The sequence below is a fragment of the Syngnathus typhle genome, linkage group LG5 (genome assembly GCF_033458585.1).
Source record: "Syngnathus typhle isolate RoL2023-S1 ecotype Sweden linkage group LG5, RoL_Styp_1.0, whole genome shotgun sequence".
In the NCBI taxonomy this organism is placed as follows: domain Eukaryota; kingdom Metazoa; phylum Chordata; class Actinopteri; order Syngnathiformes; family Syngnathidae; genus Syngnathus; species Syngnathus typhle.
In genome coordinates this window covers 11,812,763-11,831,381 of record NC_083742.1, presented here as the reverse complement: position 1 = coordinate 11,831,381, position 18,619 = coordinate 11,812,763, and the positions used below count along the sequence as shown (strand labels likewise).

At 40.3% G+C, this 18,619-nt stretch overlaps 6 protein-coding genes and 1 non-coding gene across 10 annotated transcripts in view; 3 read left to right on the top strand and 4 right to left on the bottom strand.

Annotated features, from left to right (window-relative positions):
* Window positions 1–697: 697 nt before the first annotated feature.
* Window positions 698–770, bottom strand: trnak-uuu (transfer RNA lysine (anticodon UUU)). Its single transcript has one exon. It is a non-coding gene; the product is annotated as a tRNA-Lys (tRNA).
* Window positions 771–1,138: 368 nt separating this feature from the next.
* Window positions 1,139–3,215, top strand: gatc (glutamyl-tRNA amidotransferase subunit C). Its single transcript, XM_061279777.1, has 5 exons — window positions 1,139–1,560; window positions 1,659–1,709; window positions 1,775–1,944; window positions 2,037–2,140; window positions 2,230–3,215. Exons 1-5 carry the CDS (start codon window positions 1,369–1,371, stop codon window positions 2,289–2,291), a joined length of 579 nt encoding a protein of 192 aa, XP_061135761.1. The 5' UTR covers window positions 1,139–1,368; the 3' UTR covers window positions 2,292–3,215.
* pxmp2 (peroxisomal membrane protein 2) lies at window positions 2,455–5,071 on the bottom strand. Its single transcript, XM_061279776.1, has 5 exons — window positions 4,935–5,071; window positions 4,508–4,630; window positions 3,878–4,040; window positions 3,481–3,600; window positions 2,455–3,404 (listed from the first exon to the last, which is right to left on the bottom strand). The coding sequence occupies exons 1-5, from the start codon at window positions 5,042–5,044 to the stop codon at window positions 3,336–3,338; spliced, it is 585 nt and encodes a 194-aa protein (XP_061135760.1). The 5' UTR covers window positions 5,045–5,071; the 3' UTR covers window positions 2,455–3,335.
* Window positions 5,072–5,587: 516 nt separating this feature from the next.
* On the bottom strand, window positions 5,588–8,311 carry unga (uracil DNA glycosylase a). Its single transcript, XM_061279771.1, has 7 exons — window positions 8,096–8,311; window positions 7,616–7,816; window positions 7,050–7,145; window positions 6,482–6,579; window positions 6,284–6,372; window positions 6,039–6,217; window positions 5,588–5,965 (listed from the first exon to the last, which is right to left on the bottom strand). Exons 1-7 carry the CDS (start codon window positions 8,192–8,194, stop codon window positions 5,825–5,827), a joined length of 903 nt encoding a protein of 300 aa, XP_061135755.1. The 5' UTR covers window positions 8,195–8,311; the 3' UTR covers window positions 5,588–5,824.
* On the top strand, window positions 7,713–9,644 carry alkbh2 (alkB homolog 2, alpha-ketoglutarate dependent dioxygenase). 3 transcript variants are annotated; one of them, XM_061279772.1, is made up of 4 exons: window positions 7,713–7,854; window positions 8,526–8,804; window positions 8,870–9,068; window positions 9,139–9,644. In XM_061279772.1, exons 1-4 carry the CDS (start codon window positions 7,821–7,823, stop codon window positions 9,446–9,448), a joined length of 822 nt encoding a protein of 273 aa, XP_061135756.1. In that variant the 5' UTR covers window positions 7,713–7,820; the 3' UTR covers window positions 9,449–9,644. The 3 variants fall into 3 exon arrangements, with proteins under 3 accessions (XP_061135756.1, XP_061135758.1, XP_061135757.1); XM_061279774.1 differs by lacking the exon at window positions 7,713–7,854 and adding an exon at window positions 7,865–7,924; XM_061279773.1 differs by lacking the exon at window positions 7,713–7,854 and adding an exon at window positions 7,886–8,069.
* Window positions 9,645–9,855: 211 nt separating this feature from the next.
* usp30 (ubiquitin specific peptidase 30) lies at window positions 9,856–14,530 on the bottom strand. Of its 2 annotated transcripts, none has more exons than XM_061279767.1 (13): window positions 14,414–14,530; window positions 13,473–13,582; window positions 13,236–13,409; window positions 13,037–13,140; window positions 12,873–12,971; window positions 12,631–12,676; window positions 12,457–12,551; window positions 12,266–12,325; window positions 12,110–12,196; window positions 11,956–12,036; window positions 11,616–11,838; window positions 11,434–11,542; window positions 9,856–11,004 (listed from the first exon to the last, which is right to left on the bottom strand). In XM_061279767.1, the coding sequence occupies exons 1-13, from the start codon at window positions 14,482–14,484 to the stop codon at window positions 10,752–10,754; spliced, it is 1,512 nt and encodes a 503-aa protein (XP_061135751.1). In that variant the 5' UTR covers window positions 14,485–14,530; the 3' UTR covers window positions 9,856–10,751. The 2 variants fall into 2 exon arrangements, with proteins under 2 accessions (XP_061135751.1, XP_061135750.1); XM_061279766.1 differs by lacking the exon at window positions 14,414–14,530 and adding an exon at window positions 13,935–14,049.
* The window catches only part of svopa (SV2 related protein a), a 6,302-nt gene continuing 1,780 nt past the window's right edge, over window positions 14,098–18,619 (top strand). The window contains exons 1-12 of the mRNA XM_061279765.1: window positions 14,098–14,239; window positions 14,816–14,983; window positions 16,159–16,322; window positions 16,428–16,513; window positions 16,606–16,704; window positions 16,909–16,980; window positions 17,447–17,571; window positions 17,653–17,716; window positions 17,811–17,936; window positions 18,135–18,263; window positions 18,366–18,439; window positions 18,528–18,604. Coding sequence (XP_061135749.1) covers window positions 14,949–14,983; window positions 16,159–16,322; window positions 16,428–16,513; window positions 16,606–16,704; window positions 16,909–16,980; window positions 17,447–17,571; window positions 17,653–17,716; window positions 17,811–17,936; window positions 18,135–18,263; window positions 18,366–18,439; window positions 18,528–18,604 — 1,051 coding nt within the window. The 5' untranslated portion in view covers window positions 14,098–14,239; window positions 14,816–14,948. The remainder of the gene's footprint in view (window positions 14,240–14,815; window positions 14,984–16,158; window positions 16,323–16,427; window positions 16,514–16,605; window positions 16,705–16,908; window positions 16,981–17,446; window positions 17,572–17,652; window positions 17,717–17,810; window positions 17,937–18,134; window positions 18,264–18,365; window positions 18,440–18,527; window positions 18,605–18,619) is intronic.

Sequence of the window (18,619 nt, the reverse complement as noted above, 5' to 3'; positions counted from 1 at the left end):
TGATTTTCGTTTTTTACATGATCCAATGAGGTACAAAAGAAACATGTCCATGCTTGTGACTTTTTTTCATGTTGTTTGCAAAAAATATGATGAAGAGCAGCTATTTTAATGTTTTGGCATATTTAATCATTGATGATGATAAATACTATGTGCTTTTAACCATTCAGTTATTATAATTTCCCAAATTTCAAGCTTCCTATTTATTGCCTCTGTTTATGAATGTGGTAAACTTAATTGCATTGATGTTTTGTGAATGCAAACTGATGTCAGTAAGCCTACTTTAGTTGTCTCATTTATTTGCTTTTTTATTTCATGTTTTTATGGAACGTTGCTATTTTGGTAAAACTTGTAATTTTATTTTTGCCAAGTTCTAACTGTATTGTAAGACAAATGATTATAAAATTATATTCTAAGAGCTCATATATAATATATATTAAATGGTATACGTTATTGTAACATCAAAAGAATTTCTCTTTTTTTTTAACACAAAACGGACACAAAAAAATACATATTTTGGCTGCAACCGTTTGCATTTCAAGGAGATAGTAATATTGCTGACCATTTTATGATACCAAACAAATGATATAAAAACGTCGTATTTCTCTCTGCAAGGAGCAAAACGCTAGACGCTATAATTCGTCATTAATAAAGAGTGACGTTATGTTGCAAGTAATTCCACGCGAGGGTAAAATCGTAACGCCCGAACAGGGACTTGAACCCTGGACCCTCAGATTAAAAGTCTGATGCTCTACCGACTGAGCTATCCGGGCTCTGTAATTTTATGGTCACGGTCTGCTCATATACAATGTATATTAAGTATGAGAATTCAATGGCAAGTACATTTGGTAACTAACGTACATTGAGTATGAGATTTCAACGGCGAGTACATTTGGCAACTAATGTAGGCTTGGATCAGAGCGGAGTGTGATCAATTTCTTCAAGAAACGTTTTGTATTTTGCATATGTGACGTCGTATACCGGCCTCAAATAATTACTCAAAATAAAATTCGAAACGTGTTATACTTTACTGAGTGGAGGGATAAGTGTATATCGTTTTTGTTTTTTTTGTTTTTTTGTAAAATCTTGTTGGATAATGCATTTGTCGAATAAGTAACATTCTTGCTTCGTTATTCAGCTGTGTCGTGCATTGCGCATGCGCAGAGCAGTACTGCGTGGGTATCCACAGGACCAAAACAATTGTAGTTGACCGGATTATTTTCGTATTTATTTTATCTCAATCTCTGTGACTTGCTAGCCCATCTTTAAGAAAGGAGGTCGTCTGTTATTTGTATTATGTTCTTAACGCCAAAGTTCTGGCGTAATTGAAAACATCTAACAACCCTTAAATTCAGTTTTGTACAGCTAACAATGCTAAACACGGCTACGTTTTGCGTCGCTTTCGGGCGAATGTGCCGCAGGGTGTCACAGAAAGTCACTTCTGCTAAGTCTTCTCAAAGAGGCAACTCGTTGTCAGATTTGTTTTGTGCAAGGAGATGTTCTCGCTTCTGTTACGTCGCTAATGGGACACGTGAGTTGACTTCTCTACCACAAAACTCGAAGGTAAATTGACGGGATCAACGTGAAGCCCCCACCCAACACATAGCAGAAACGATTACAGGTAACAACGTGCTCTTGCGCTTTCCTCCTTGTGTTTGAAGGTGCCCGAAGCTGCAACATGGGAGACGATACCAGAGGACCAGCTGCCACCAGTGAATATTTGCATGAAAGATGCACATAGAGCCCATATCAAAGTGTCATTGTTTTTTTTTCCCAGCCAACTCAAGTGGCAGAGGACCTGGTGGACAAACTTGAGCGTCTGGCCTTGGTGGACTTCCGCACCAAAGAGGGACTGGCCTGTTTGGAGAAGGCCATCAGATTTGCAGATGAGCTTCATGTTGTAGACACCTCAGGAGTCGAGCCGATGGATTCGGTTCTGGAGGACAGGTGCGTTTCTCGTTGTGTCATAACATAGTTGTCTGGCAGTCCCAGTTTTTCAACACAGAAAGCATGTTTGTGTGTCTTCCTTGCACATCCAGGGCTTTATGCTTGAGGGAGGATGCAGTAATAGAAGGCAACCATGCAGAAGAACTTCTGCCGCTCTCAAAAAACACAGTGGAGGAATATTATGTGGCACCACCAGGTAAGCCATTTGCACCAACAAGGTTTTGCTTTCTTTAAAAATAGATGAATTCTTCCCAGTCCACCAAAAATGTATTTCTTTTACCATAGGAAATATTCCTTTACCAAAGAGGGAAGAGCGGACTGCCATGTTGAAACACTCTGAATTCTGACATCAAGGAAGTTGTTGTTCATCATCATAATAATTGCATCATTAGCTTCGATGCATTTTCTCAGGACATTGATATTTTCAGTTGGCAGTTCACCTAACCGGAGGCTGATGAGTAGGCCAGATTGACTGCATCCACTTCTTTAAACATCAACATAGCTGGTGTGTGTATTCTTAATGAGTCTAATTATTTTCTTTATTATTTTAGATGTAAGCAGTGAGCTTCACATAAATCAGACATCTCAGTATACTTTCATTCACATTTGGCAGACATTTGTCATTTTTTTTACCACAAATCATCAGAGGCAAATTAAAAAGTAACACTTTTTTTGGTTACACATTCACAAAGCTTTAGGGATATTAGGGTTTAGGCTGAAAGTGCAGAGTGCACCAAAGATGAACTATAACCTTTACATGTGAATTTTCTTTGACACTCATTAAATTTTGGGATGCTTGTCAGCAGCAAATTTTTGGTCACGCCTGCTCAACAGCAACATGCTGACCTTAGAAAATGTCTTATTATTGCACATGAGGTTGTTGACCTATTTTCTTTTTAAGTTTGAACCAGAAGAGCTTGCGCAATTTACCATGCATCGTAAATTATAACTATGAAAATTCCAGAAAAGAAATCCACCTGTGGCTGATCATAATCCTTCACAACTATTACTAAATTTGATTATTATATTTTGAAAACCTTAAAAAATGTTGAAATTTGTTGACCAATGTTCTTATGGTGCATTTTAGGTTGATCCCAAAATTTCACCCAAAGCCCAATATTTCTTTTTGTGTACATTATCATTATTTATAGTATTTTCAGCACTAAAGTTATTATGCTGTGATGGTGATTATTATCACATGAAGTGCTGTTATTGTGATCTCTTGCAAAATCTGTTGAGTATGAAAAATTAAATCACAGTGTTATTGTAAAGTGTTAGTTGTTGTCCACATCAGTTAACTGCTGGACAGCTGGCAGTAGAATCTCTGTTTTCTGGCACACACAATCATCCCGGAGCATGTCGGGATGATCAATTTCCTCAGTTGAAACCTTTCATTTTCTCACCGTAGCAAGGTACGCGTACCAAAATAAGGCGATCATGTTGGCAAATAGCACTCGGAACTGAAAGTGAAAACACATCAGAGGTTGCTGTCAGGGTGTGACTGCCGCCAGAATGCCAGTGACATACTGTACATACCTCAACAGGCACAAAATTGATGTTGATGAACTGGAAAGGTGTCCAAACTTTCCAGTTCATCTTCAGAGCAGTCCAGTAACTTTCTCTAATCTTTTTTTTAAAGTCATCTGCCCCTTTTGCCTGAAAAAAAAAAAAAAGATCCAAAGGTTATTTATACTTTTCGAATGAATTAAATCAAGGGTAGGTGAGCGTTTACTGTTGTACTGGTCGTTGATGTTTTCCAAAATTCACACTTGCAATTGTGGACACCTTAAACTTATTTAATGTTTATAAAACAAAAAAAAATAATCGTCTCGTTTTAGCAACCATAACTAACTGTAAGGTGTTTAAGTACACTTTCATTATTGGATAAACATTTAGGTTTTCATAATTGTCTTATGTGATCATCGGTACCCACCTCCAGGATGTTCATCACCAAGTAGAAAATCATCAGAAATCCAGGGGCAAAAACAAGGCGATCCAATAGGAGACGTTTGATGACACAGTATTGATCAGTTGTTGGCATCCACATCTCCATCAGCTGGTAAAAGTAATGACTGACTGGTCCAGTAATGAACAAACTGGAATAGCAAACCAGAGAATGACTGTCACCAAATGGCTTCTAATTTATGAATATCGAAGTTTTTAAAGGCTCAAATAATGGCTTGTCACAGTTTGTCCATTGATTTATCCATTTTGTAGATTCATTATACAAAAACGTGACCTACTATAGACAAATTATATAGTCTTCAATAACCTAACATGCATGTTTTGGGGAAGTTGGGAGACGCTGGTGTTAGGATAATTCTGAACACATCTTCATCCCCAATTAAAGGGTGTGCACACTTGTGCAACCACATTATTTCAGTTGTTTACTTTTGTTTATTCATTATGATTATCAATAGTTTATCCGGTCTAATATTTTTATATCACAGAAAAAGGCGGTGTAGACTTTCTCCAGAGATCTAGTGTAGCTTTACTATGAAAAAAAAAATCCAAGTTGGTCAAAAAGTAAGTTAAAATAAAAGCAAAAACCAAAATATCTCACCCATAAATGGCAAACCGTGCAGCTCCAGCTGCGTCAATCTCTTTGCCTGAAGCATTACTTTTGGACTTTTTTCTTGCCTCCAAAATCTGAGAAAGAAGATTTCCTAAGGCTGAGAGGATCCCACTGAAAGTATCAACGACAAAAAAAATAAAAATAAAATTACACAGCAAAATAAGAGTGTCAAAATTTACATGTAAATAGTCATTGGTGTGCACGTCCACAGTACTTCTACACCACATGGTGGAGGAAATTTATAGAAGTGCATTGGCTAAAGAGAAACTGTCGATACACTTGTGGCCATTGCAACAATTAAAAAATGATAAATGAAGGAAATTGAGATAACTCAGGTGTCTGTCAACTGAGGACACTGAGAACTGGCTGCAGAGCATCAGCAAAGCAAACATGTCAAAGTCCACTCACTACGAACCTTGTAACAGATTTGGTCAGAATGGGATATTTCTTCAGAAGAAATAGATACTGATGAAGTAAACGATACTGAATCGACGCATCCCGAAGCGGCACACTTTGCACAGGCATTGTCACGTTTTCTGCCACGTGAATTTTAAATTATTTAAACAATAAACATATCCCGAACTTTGCGAGGGCGGAGCTTCTTCAAACGCTTCCGGATAAAGACGCTCGTCATAATTGGCTTCTACGTCATCACTCACCGCCGGAAGCATTCTGCCTCATTGGCAAGCCTGCCACGACAGAATATTGAAGGTGGGCTTTGTTATTCGTTTTTGTAGAGTAGGACTGTGATATTTTTTGCAAGTTGTAGATTCTTGTCTAATCATTTCACTTTTTCCACTGTTTGAAGCTCTCCAAATTCTTTTCTTGCTACCCGGCAAAGGTCTCTTGTGATTGACTGGTGATTTATAAAACAAAAACCAACCAACATTCATCAGGCCCTCAATTGTTTCATATTCTTAATCATTTTCCCAAGTGCTTCAATCGCTAAATACCATGAGCTGATTAATCAGTCGATATGTGCTGAAGATAAACTCAATTTAACAGTGCTCTTTGAGTAACATCGCCAATTTTTCAATAACACAAGTGAGCCAGACAAGTTACCAAACGTTAGCAGCAGTAACAGTTTTAATGTAAAAAAAAGTAAAACAGTACAAACATTATGCAACACTAAAACTCCAAATATGTATCACAACAAAAGGTGATAAAGTAACTTCCCACAAAACATAACCGCATTTTTCGTGTAAAGATAACATCTATGGATAACTTGCAGACAAGCTAACAAGGAGGAATCTTTGTGGTTGTGTAACATGGTGATGGGAGTGGGGGGCAAAGAAGTGCAACAGTTTAAAGTGCCTTCCAGTCAACAGGGTACTTTCCAGATTTTATCAGCAGCTCATTGGCTTTGGAAAAATGTTTGCAGCCAAAGAATCCCCGATGAGCAGACAGGGGAGAAGGATGCACCGCCTTCAGGATGTGGTGACGTTTCTACGAAGACAAGGAATATCATTATTTTTGTATTCCACGCACTGAATTATTCCAAGCAAAAAAATGCACTCACCTTGTCAATTGTGGCCCCCTTCTTCTGAGCATAGGCCCCCCACAGAATGAATACGAGGCCCTCCAGGTTATTGCTGAGCCACTGCACAACTGCGTCGGTGAATGTCTCCCAACCTTTGTCTTTGTGCGAGTTGGCCTGGTGGGCTCGCACGGTCAACACGGCATTGAGCAACAACACACCTGTAAGGTAGTAGAAGACTCGTCAGCACTCTTCAGCCAACTAGTACAATATTACTCAAAACCAACCTTGTTTTGCCCAGCCACTGAGATCTCCATGCTTTGGGTGCTGGAAGCCTTCAATGTCACTCCCTAGCTCTTTGTACATGTTCTCCAAACTGAAAGCAGATGGAAAACAATGGCACCATCTTCCAAAAATATACACAAACAACACAAAATAAAAAGGATAGGAATGATGTCAACAGAATACTTTCTAATTTAGAGGACCTGGGAGGAGGAGGCACTGGTCTTTTGACACTGAAACATAATCCGTGGGCTTGGTTTGGACCATGGTACGGGTCCTGACCGAGGATCACCACTTTAACCTGAGGGTAGAAAAAAGAGCAAAGACTACAGTGATTCTGAACCAAATCTCCCTTTCAGCAGTTCTTTTTACTTGGTATATCTATTTAGAGATATTCCTATGTAGGTGACAAGGCACTCATGTACCATGAGAAATCATTAGTGGTATCTCAATTAAAATTTCATTAATCAATCATAAATATGTGACTATTAAACAGGCCCGGATTCCCCCTGAGTCAATTTGTAAGTAGTTTGCAGATCAATATAGTCTCTATGAACAAATTTAGATCAAATATTTTTCTTTGGCCTGTTTTTTTAGGGAGGGGGGTTAAAAAGGAAATTTACAATTTGTTGTTTTCATGTTTACAGGGGTTAACTTCATTTTAGATTTATTGTCATTCAGAAATGGAAAAGTAGTGATCATTGTTATTGTGATCATGGACATGTGATTAGTTGAAGATAATTTGTGCATGTGGAGCAATAGGAAACTCACATCACGAAGTTCACACATCTGGGTCCAGGTGAAGACATGCTCAGCAGGTGGGTACACAGTGTGATGTTTCCTCTCATTGTTGACAAAGTGCAGCAACTGAGGAGATGAAAGGGGTGCAAATCTAGGTCTCAAACTTTTAGGCTTAAAGGAGAAATGTTTAATTGCATCATTTTTCTCAAAAACTTGACAAGTTTATTTTGTCTACCAATTTTCTAGCAAATGGTAAATCTTGTTGCTGTACTGTCTGCCTCACCTTGCAGTTTAGCTGCTCTTTGAATTTGATAAAACACACAAAATATCAAATATATAATCTTTATCTAGAAAATGTGTGTACATATCTGTAAACAGTTGTGCAACATGAGGGAAGCTCGACTTCTTGCTGCCAAACTTCCCATTTTGCCTAGTTAAGTAAAAACATGTTTTTTTTTTAAATAATATTTTACAATATCATAGCAAATGTTGAAAGGTGGTTTTAAGTGGGACTACACAGATTGCTAAAGGTGCTGCAGCACCCCCTAGCCCCGTTGTAGCGCCATCTTCGACAGAATCAAAGGTGGCCCACTCACTTGTTTAAAGTAAGGTTTCCCAAACTCGGCAGCCAGCGCCTTTTGCCAACTCTCTCCAAACCCGTGAGGAGTCCGAGACGAATAGAGCTTCTCCAACGCCGCCTTCTTATTACGGGCGATCATGTCCATCTGCTTTTGAGACAGGAAAGCCGACGGTGGGTCGGAGGGCTCCGGATCAACCGCCGAGAATTTGCGCTTCTTCTGCATGGTTGGAGTAAAGTGTGCAATACACCAAGCAGGTGAGAAGTAGTGAACACGGAAGCAAACGACCTGACAAACCCGTCGGCAGCGCGGTGCAAACATGTTTACGTGAGTTATGAACGATGCAAAACGGGAGTGGTGCTTTAGAATGCAGCGTAGTTGTCGCTGCTGCTTGAAGAAAACGGCAACTCGTTCAAACACGCGTCGCCGTGCGTTTAAAAAAAGAAAAGTCACCCTTAATGGCCACCAAAGCGTGAGTACAAAAATAACAATGCTCACCGAGTCTTTAGCTATTCGCTCCGGTTCATTTAAAACTTTGCAAGCCATCTTTTTGGAGGTCGGCATGAAATATGAATTGATAGTTTTCTGCCCAATCATGTTTTTGCTTCGGCGATAAGTTCCCGAGCAACTACTATATATATATATATAATTGAAATATGCAAAATAAAACAACGTGCAAATGATGCTGCGGTGTCAACTTCCGGAATGAAAATCTCGCGCCACGGAAGTGACGAAACGCGCCGTGGGGCGTTCACGACCAGTTTAGGTTTTGCAACACGTTCATACTCAATTTAACAGTGTTTGGGGGCTTTTTACAATATGCATGGCAGCTCGGATTACGACAGGGGCTCTCAAACAAACGGAAAGTCTTATCTACATGGACAATGAAGTGCCACAAAGACAATCATATATCTTGTTATGTGTACAGATGCTGTCAGTCTTCAAATAAATGAAATGGAGAAGTTTATGCGGAAACAACCATGCCCTGATGACACCGAGATAACAAGTCCACCCAAGAAGCTCAAACTAGAACGAATTGAAGTGAAGGAACAATCAGTGGATGCTCAGGAAGATGACTTCTCAGATCCTGTTCCCTGGCAAAAAGTAGAATCAGAAGGTCTGGACTGTGACTATGCTTTGCTTTTCACCAAGCAGGAAGCTGACCACCTTTTCCAAAAACTAGAGGAGGAGGTGGTCTACTCAACAGGTGAGAGGAATCGTATTCTAAAGGTAAGGAGTGGCTGAGTGACACCTTCTGGCTTTATATTCCAGGGGAAGAAGCAAAGGTGCAAGTGTTTGGAAAGGTGTACGATATACCCAGGAAACAGGCGACATATGGAGATGCAGGATTGATGTACACTTATTCTGGAGTGGCACGTTTAGCCTGCCCATGGACTCCCACCCTGGATTATATTCGGGATTCTGTCACCAAAATAACAGGACATACATTCAATTTTGTCCTGATCAACAGGTAGGAAATATAACCAGTATTGGCTACAATGGATTTTATACTCAACTGAACTAACTCTTGTCTTCTCCAGGTACAAAGATGGCCAGGATCACATGGGTGAGCATCGGGATGACGAGAAGGAGCTAGATCCTCAGTCTCCCATTGCCTCAGTCTCGCTCGGCGCTGCACGAGATTTCATTTTCCGCCACAGGGATGCTCGAGGTAAACAAAGCAGTCGACACATCGAGCCTGTCAAGCTGGTGCTGGCCCACGGAAGCCTGCTCCTCATGAACTCGCCGACCAACACTTTCTGGTATCACAGTCTTCCCGTTCGAAGGAAAGTCCTCCTACCTCGCATTAACCTCACATTTAGACGTATTGTGTCCACCAGGAAATACTAGACACTATCGCCATATCCTTGACTTCTACGTTACTACATACTTTACTAATTTCAGCTCTGGACGATACAAAGAAAATTGTTGAAGATACTGTCAGTGAAATATAATGGGTGGTGTAAAGAACAAAATAATGTGTTTACTTATTGTTGGGGGAAAACAAACAAATAAAATAGAAAGTATTAGGGTGAGAGAAAAACAATTCCTTAATGTACTTGAGATTTCATTGCATACTGCACAGATACTAGCATTCCTGTGCTGGACGAAGCAAAGCAGCCCCAGAACAGGACTAAGGCTCCTTCACGCTTCATACAAGGAACAATGTTCTTGTTGACAGGCGCACAAGTTACAGCAATCTTCTGATTGCAGGAACCGTGTCAGAGGTTTGTCTGTAAATAGCCGTACCTTGCACATAAAACTACATTTACTTTATTCTTTTTTTTTTTTTAATATCAGAAAACAGTTAGTTATAGAGATTGCACACAAACATTTCACACAAATATATTGTACTAAAGTGCAAATTGTAATTATTAACAATAGGCATCTGCTCCACATCCTTGGTTCTCAACTGGTTTGGAAGGAAAGTGGCAGTTACAAGTAATAGGGTTAAAAAAATATTGAGGATAACTTGAAGAGAAGCCACTATTTGGACTTATCTGTTACAGCTCCTCTTGTGACAAAGTTGAATTTGGCCACCAAATAATCCTTCAAATATTTACAGAGTAAAACAACTGTCACACACACATATGGCTTCATATTAAAAATTTCACACAACATGGCACTTTAACTTCAAATGCGCAGCTATAGTATGAAAATAGTCATTATTTACGACAATAACAAACAGATCCAAATAACTGCATAATTTACACAAGATGTCTACATACATTGCAAAATCACCGGGAATGATTTCCATTAGTGTCATGGAGTCAGAATCATCAAATTCTGATCGAGTTCCAACCTTCATTCAAATTGAGTTCTTAAAACATCAAGAGTAAATTTGTCATACATGAACGTATTCAACTTTGAACCAGGAATGTACTGTACTATCACATTTCCCAGTTAAATTTCCTTTACAAACCAAATACTTGAAGTAATGTCCAGTCTTTGGAACTGGAATCTCCCACTTTGGATAAAGCAGCAACATCCCATGACGGCAAGTTGTTGCGTGATCCGCGCACAAACACACAAAATACCCTACAGTCAAATGATGCTCTTGTCAACTCCATCAACCGTGCTAAAATTGGGCGCATCCATTTGTGTGAGTATGACTGGAAAGGCAGCAAAATGAATTTAGCCTCTGAGCCAGCACTTACTCCTGTGAATGCGACGGGGCGCTCTGCTTCTGGACTCTCTCGTAGAAGAGCATATAGGCGTTGGAGGAGAGCGCCTCGTGCAGGCTGGCTTTGCGAACCGAGTCGTCGGACACCCAGAGCCACTGAGAGGTATACGGCGAGGAACTGCAAGGCGGGGAAGGGCTGCGTCTGTATGTTACAAAATGCCCTGAGTGCATGTCACCATGGTGAACCAGCACAGCCGTGAGTTGGAAAAGGTACTCGTTGGATCTGGCGGAAAGGAGATAAAGATTGTGTTTAGGATCGCTGAAAGATGGGGAGATTTATAGAACTCAAGCTTCCATATGGATTGAGAAAGAGAAAGCTCAGCCCTTCACATTTTATTTTTGATTCAATGATTACTACTGAGGCCGTAAACATACGTACACTCTGCAGTTTAACGATATGAACTACTTCCATTTAGCATACAATCTGCTCAAAGACATTTACCTTCATTTCATCAATAAAGATGAATTATTTTCAATATTAAAACCCGCATAGCCTTTAAGGTTGCAGTGATGTAAGCTGACTCACATTTTAAGCAGTTAGATTATGGTCAACTTTGATTTCTAATTCTATTATCAAATTCCAAACAATTGGATTTAGGTTCCACTGGATATTCCCTTGTAATAGTTAGATGTAGTAGTCAAGGCAGCTTACCGGTAGTCATAAGTAAGGCCGAGCTGAGTGGTCCCGCAAGTAGAATGTAAACAGAGCGATGAACAGTTTCCATTTGCAAAGGGTTTGTTGTTGTTATGATGCTCTGCGTCTGCAAAGCACATAATAATAAATTATGAATGCATGTGACAATAGAAACGGGCTTGATGTTGACCAACCTATACCTGTGCCATTCGCAGTAGGCCTTTCCGCATTCTTGCTGGAATTTTCTCCCTTTTGGTGCTTCCTTGCACATTTAGCGCGCAAACTCGTCTGTATGGAGGCGTTGTGTTTGTAGCGGTCCATACATAGATACTCCGTGAACTGAACGTGCTCTTGTCGTTTAATTGGGGTTCCTTCGCTGGACCATGTGAGTCTTTGCAGATGGATGCAAAGGCACTGGGGCAGCTGGAAAAGAAAGGGAATAAATGATTGCAAGAATAAACAATAGAGCTCATACTTTGTGGGTGGAAAATGTTGCCAAGCAATTTTGGTTTTGCAAATTCATCAAAAAATGCAGATTACCTTTCCCAATTTAAGCTGCTTTACAAACGTTGTCCGCTGACTTTCCAGAAGCTGTCCATTAATTCTGGTCCCACGTTGAAGCTGAAAAGGGGAAAGAAAAAGATAAGCCTTTTGGTTCCATGCATCATTCAAGGAAATTCATTTGAGTAGTCACCTGGGTGCAATTTTCACACTCCACTTCTTTGATAGTCTCGGAGGAGATGAAATGCTGTAGACACTGATCCAGAGAGACCGGTCGACCCTAAACACAAATACTGTAGTCATCACATTAAAGCAACATTTACATTTCGGTAGATTCCATTCTGCTTACCCACTGAGGCAAAGGGATTGATAATGAAAGGCTTTCAAAGGAATCATATCGCACCGGACTCTGAAAAATAAAACATTCTGCATGAGGAGGATGCAAGGCGTATTGAGTTCGAACAATGGAAATAAGTTAAGCTCTTCACTACCATCCAAAAACAGCTCCCACCTTTGTGTTTTCACGTAAAATAAACGTACCTGATGCTCACAGCGCTTGCACAACATGTTACTCGTTAAACGGCCATGGAAAGGATGCTGGAACTTCCAAGGGTTTGGAATTGGGTGCAGAGGGGCTGCAAAAAGGAAGAGAGAAAAAATATTTTGACGATGTATGCGCTCTGATCTAAGACTAAGTCAAAGTTCCCTTTTTACCTCGACTTCTGCAAGTCTTTGTTCTCTCATCTTGATTGGGAAGACTCTGTGAAAAAAAAGACAGCGATTTATTCGTTAATTCTTAACATGGTATACCTTTTGAATGTACCAAATACACTGTATTTCATTAAAAAAAAAAAATTGTGTTGAAAGGAAAACAACTGCGCAAAAATCTGTTCACTAATCCTAGATGCATCGTTTCAAAATATTCTAACATTTAGAGTTGGAAAACGATTGCTTACCTCAAGAGACTGCATATCAAACAAGGGTGTTACTTTTGGCTGGTGGTCCCTCTCCTCTTCGAGAGATGATGTTAGAACATGAAAGAGTTCATGGGCATCCTAACAACAGTAATAACAATGAAACAAACCAACTTCCACAAATAGAAAAAACAACAAAGAGCAACCTGCTCTTCAAATGAACTGATGTGCCACCGGTACAGTCCGAGAACATCCAGCAAGGATCCTGCATCCAGCACATCTTCATCTCCAGGCTCATTATTGGACAGAGCTGTCAAAACAGAAACAACCCTCACGTCTACATGTGGAACTGTAACCCCGTGTCAAGGAGGCTTTGCTTTTACACCTCCCACATTGCTTTATAACCTTTGAGAAGCTGGAGAAGTGTTGTGGACAATTTGTTTTCTTTGTGCGACTGGATGGCGGGTGAGTTGGAAAACCTTTCCAGCCACCGGATGAACGACGGGCATGCTGCCAGACCTTGAAGCAACGAGTTCAGGAAGCAAGTGTTGCCCAAGTTCAACAGACCAGGAACCATGCCTGGACGAAAACACGGCTCACTGTTAGAACACTACACGGCGGGCATTGTGTATCAATTCTCACCTCTCTTTCTCTTTTTTCGCTCTGTGATTGGGCCCCACAAAACGTAGGCACCAGCTGCAATGGCTGCTGCAACACCACCAATGACACCCCAGTTTTTGAGCATCTTGGTTCTAATGAAGACAGGATATAATGAATGTTAGTTCAATTATCTCTCGACGCACAGCAATTACAGGCAATAGAGCACAATTTATTTGAGCTGGTCAGGATTATTCAGACACATGGAGAGCACGCTCTTATTGCTGCAAAGAGAGGACTGGTTGGAATACTGCGCAGAACTAGTATACATTATTCCATAAAGTGTGTTTATGTGTTAAATTGTATTCTTAGATTCAGTGTATAGTTTTTAAAAGGTCCTTTCGCACGCCCCTGTAAGGTGAATGTCGTTAATTGCGTCTTGTAGAAACCATTTCCTTAATGTCTTTCCTGCAAGTACAGACAAAACAGTGCAATCACTGACTTTACCTTTGCAACCGTGTTGAAAAATAAAAACAGGCTTGGCTGGAGGAAGCGACGCGTAAATGTCCAAATGTGTAATGATCGTTCATCGACAAAGTCCGCATGTTGCTTCCTGCCTCAACCAAACCACTGGCGGAAATTTCATAAATCCAGCATGCGTTTACAGGAAGAAGCCAGCCATTTGTATGTGTAATTATGCTAGCATTAGCATGTGTGCTAACTTACCAGTAACACCGAGTTTATCTTCCCGTGATGTGCAGTCTTAAATTCACAGAAGTCCAATATTAACAGATTTCTGATACATTGCACTGGTAGGTGTTTGTTCGCTAAGGATTAGTAACAAGGGCATTAAACCGGTCGCTTGTTTGTCTGTCTTGTCAGCTGAGCGCGACGCATGGCGGTGTCATGACCCGCTTCTATTTTGACCAAGTGAACCATTAACGATAAGGAGCTTAATGTGGTGTCTTTCAAGGAGAATACTTTACCTGGCGCTTGGTCCGGTGCCCAGGTACTGTCTGACAAGCTTATCTGAGCTCTCTGGTCCGCACCACAACATGCTGTTGTTGTTGCGGAACTATTGTCTCTATCGGCATTGTTTGAGGGGAGCCACAAAAGTGCGTACCAATGTGTTCACTGTAAAAAAGTTCCGACCCATAAATTCACGTTATATTTGACCACCTTCATTATCGAGTCTTCTCGTTAAAGTATTAGATTGTAATTTACTATATATTTTTTTTTAAAGGAACTGTTTGTCTCCCATTATTTTTTCCTACATTTTCTTGTGATCAAGTTCTATTAAATGAAAGATATAACCTACCTGAAATATAAACAATGATATATTCAGGGATTTATTATAATCTACTTCGTTGTCATTTAAACTCGCCCAGTGTTTGCCCTGTCTGTGTATCGAGGCTTCTCATTGGCCATCAGTGGGTCGCTCTCCTCAGTGCTGAAATCGCAGCTCGTCGTGATCATGTATGGCGATGAGGGCATACGGAGCGTCAGAATATAAACACCAAAATGGACGATGATCTATTCCAGCTGAGACAATTGCCGTGAGTTAAAACATTTGTCATTTTCTTTAGCATCTAATTTATCAGTGTGTCATTTGTTTGTACGGCCAGCTCGCGACACAACACAGCTAGCTCACATTGTATTAAAGCGCCAGCGTCATGTGATGCAAACCGATGTCAACACATTCAGACTACCAGGAGATAGTGCTGGGGGAAATCGTCAAAATCATGTAGCATTCTGAAGCCGCGTCGTCGTTTTGGCGTGTCGTTTGTCTGTAGGAGGCCGGTATGCTTTGATTTAGACAATGATGACTTATCTACCTTAACACTTAATTGATTCCTTAATGACAGCCTACTCGCCAGTGGTACTTGAAAGTAATACTGGGTTTTAATTAGTCATAGGTATGCTAACCACTCTGATCTTATAAAGCGTATACTATCTCTTTTTGTGTCATTTACTCAAATAACAATTGCTTAAATCCACAATAAGGAGGTGGCAAAAATACATGGTGCTGATGCCAATGGTATTCTTGCATGATTAGTGATGGCAGATAAAATTGATGTTATTTCATTTTGAGATTTTTTTTTCTTTTTACTGTTTTAGTGTGCCTTTTCTGTGCTGTATGATAATCATGTAATGTTGTAATGTCAAATACATAAAGTTAATCACGTTAAAAGCAATGATTGCAATGGGCGAAGGAATATCAAGATGCAATGCTTTGTAAATCTCTGTATATGTTTACATTTTGAAATGAACTTATATATTGCCAGTGGGGAGCATGTTGATGCCCCCTGCCATTGTATACTTTATAAGTGATTATGTACGATCACAAGATTTTAATACTTTGTCTTTGCCAAAAATTGACACTATGGCATAATAATTGGGTTATGAAAAATATTGGTTTTTCAATCAAAATGCAGTTGTGTGGAACTGGTATGACAGCCACATAACTCTTATATTGAGTCAACATTCATTTTGCGTTGTTGTCTTCACAAGGGTCTCTCGCTCATTCCCACTGACTTAGGCTGGGTACACTCTGGACTGGGTCACCAGTAAATCTGACACTCATTTTGAAGAGATCCCAATGCGTAGAATCCCAGGACATGCTGGAGAGACATTGTCTCCCAGCTGGCCTGGGATCCCCCCCCATAAGGACTTCCCCTAGTCTGGGCTTCCCCGTTTAGGCTGATTTACAGATTTCATATTTCATTTTTAGTGTCATTCGCTTCCGTCACACGGGTGAGAGCACGCGCTCGGAGGAAGATGGTGAAAGTCGAGAGCCTTTTGCAGCAGTGCGAGTGGCAGAGCCAAAAGAGGTGGAGCCCTTGGCCCTTGCAGATGGAGCTCTTGTCCCTCGGGAGTTTGCCAACCCAACTGATGGTAGGCAGTATGATGGGACGCCATTGGATTTTATCTCTGGAATTTTATAAGCAAGATGTATTGTGTTCCCACTTTATATTTACAAGCTATTTAACTTTCCTTTAGACACATTTATGGTTGAGGATGCCGTGGAGGCAATTGGCTTTGGAACCTTCCAGTGGAAGCTTTCCATCCTCACTGGTCTGTCCTGGGTGAGGATTTCCTTACACCTCTGAATTACATATTTATGTACAGTGTTATATTTGATATATTTTGTCATTGAAATCCTGATTATTGTGTTTAGATGGCAGACGCAATGGAGATGATGATTCTAAGCATCTTAGCTCCACAGCTTCACTGTGAATGGAGACTTCCAAGTCTGGAGGTGGCATTTCTTACATCGGTAAATATTATTTATTTATTCATTCATTCATTCATCTATTTGTTTATTTCGGGGGTGATATAATTTCTTGAAATCTTGAATTTGATGCATCAAAGTAAATCTCTGTAGTGAGTATACAGTTCATAGTATGTGAGTTTCCCTTTTTGAATTGCTCTACTGAAATAAATGAAGTTTTCGACCCATATGTTTCTTCAATTACCACAGGCGGTGTTTATTGGAATGATGATCAGCTCCTCTCTTTGGGGAAACATAGCTGACAAATACGGAAGGAAGACGGTTAGTACGTTTTCTGTGGCACTTATTCATGAGTGAAAATGACGATGATGAATATTGTTTGTGTTGACGGGTTGCTGATAGCTTGATAGCTTCATTCTAAGCCCTTTTGACTGGCTTGTTTTCTTGAGGAGCTCCGTGTTTACGGTTGTTTTCTTTTGTTGAAGCGGATTAAATACGTTTTTCGACCAAAATGGGGGTGGTAGTAGCTCATCTGTAAGGGCTTACTCTTTAGAATAGGAGGGAGTCAGGTCTGTGGATAAAAACTAATTCACCTGTTTATTTCAATTTATTTAATTTTAAATTTATTTAGTTAAACAATTTAAGTGTTTGCTAAACAGGTTCATGATAACTGTTGAGGTGCCACTGAGCAAGCATTAATTTTCACAGTACTTTGAATGCAAACATCAAGCTTTTGCCAAAATGTTGATATATGTACTGTTATTTTATTTTTGCGTTTTATACACAGGGTCTGACAATGAGTGTGTTGTGGACAATGTTCTATGGTATTATGAGTGCTTTTGCACCCATCTATGCTTGGATCCTCTTCCTCCGTGCTCTGGTTGGCTTTGGCATCGGTGGAGCCCCGCAGTCGTGCGTATCCCTCGTCCATCCGTTTTGTACGACCTACAGAGCAAGACTTCAAATTAGCAGTGTGTGTTTTCTATTTCTTAGGGTCACACTCTATGCTGAATTTCTTCCCATGAAGTCCAGAGCAACGTGTATATTGCTTATTGAGGTTTGTACTGTCAAGCTCATCTCTCTTCATCTGTCCAGTACAGATCATTTGCAGCTGGATGTTTTATTCTGTGGTGGTTATTTCATCCCAACAGATATTCTGGGCTCTGGGCACGGTGTTTGAGGTCCTTCTTGCAATACTAGTGATGCCTTCTCTGGGCTGGCGCTGGCTTCTCGGCCTCTCTACCATCCCTCTTTTCATCTTTGCCATCTTTTGTTTTGTGAGTGTAAATTTAGGAGTAGGCACAGAGACTTTCAAAATTGTGTTACACCACCTGGACCACAACTTAGACCTAGTTTTACCTGGTCTAAAGTCTACTCAAATTTCTGTCACCAAAGTGTCAGATGCGTCTCATTTAAATCATACATGTTCGTTAAGAAGCTTTGTTGATTGATGAATTTCTTCACTTGGGCGGCAGTGGCTACCTGAAAGTGCTCGATACGATGTGTTGACGGGGAATCAAGAAAAAGCTCTGGCAACTTTGAAGCGGATTGCCATGGAGAATGGAGTACCCATGCCGCTGGGAAAACTCATTGCAGCCAAACAAGTATATCACTTTCTGCAGCGCTCCAAATCTAATTCAGCTTTTTTTTTGCACTATGACTTGTGATTGTTGTCAGTCTCTTGATTTCAGTTTTTTTTTAATCAGGAGGATCGTGGAAAGTTTCGGGACTTGTTCTCATCACAATTCCGCTGGACAACAGTCCTTCTGTGGTTTATTTGGTAAACGAAGGAAAGAAAAATGTCATTCCATTCTTTCTATTATACGTATTTAGCTTCATATTCAGATTGTTGTGTCTCTTGTCTTCAGGTTTGCAAACGCCTTCTCATATTACGGCCTTGTGTTGCTCACCACAGAACTCTTTCAGGAGGGAGGGGCATGCGGAAGTGAGTTACTGCGCT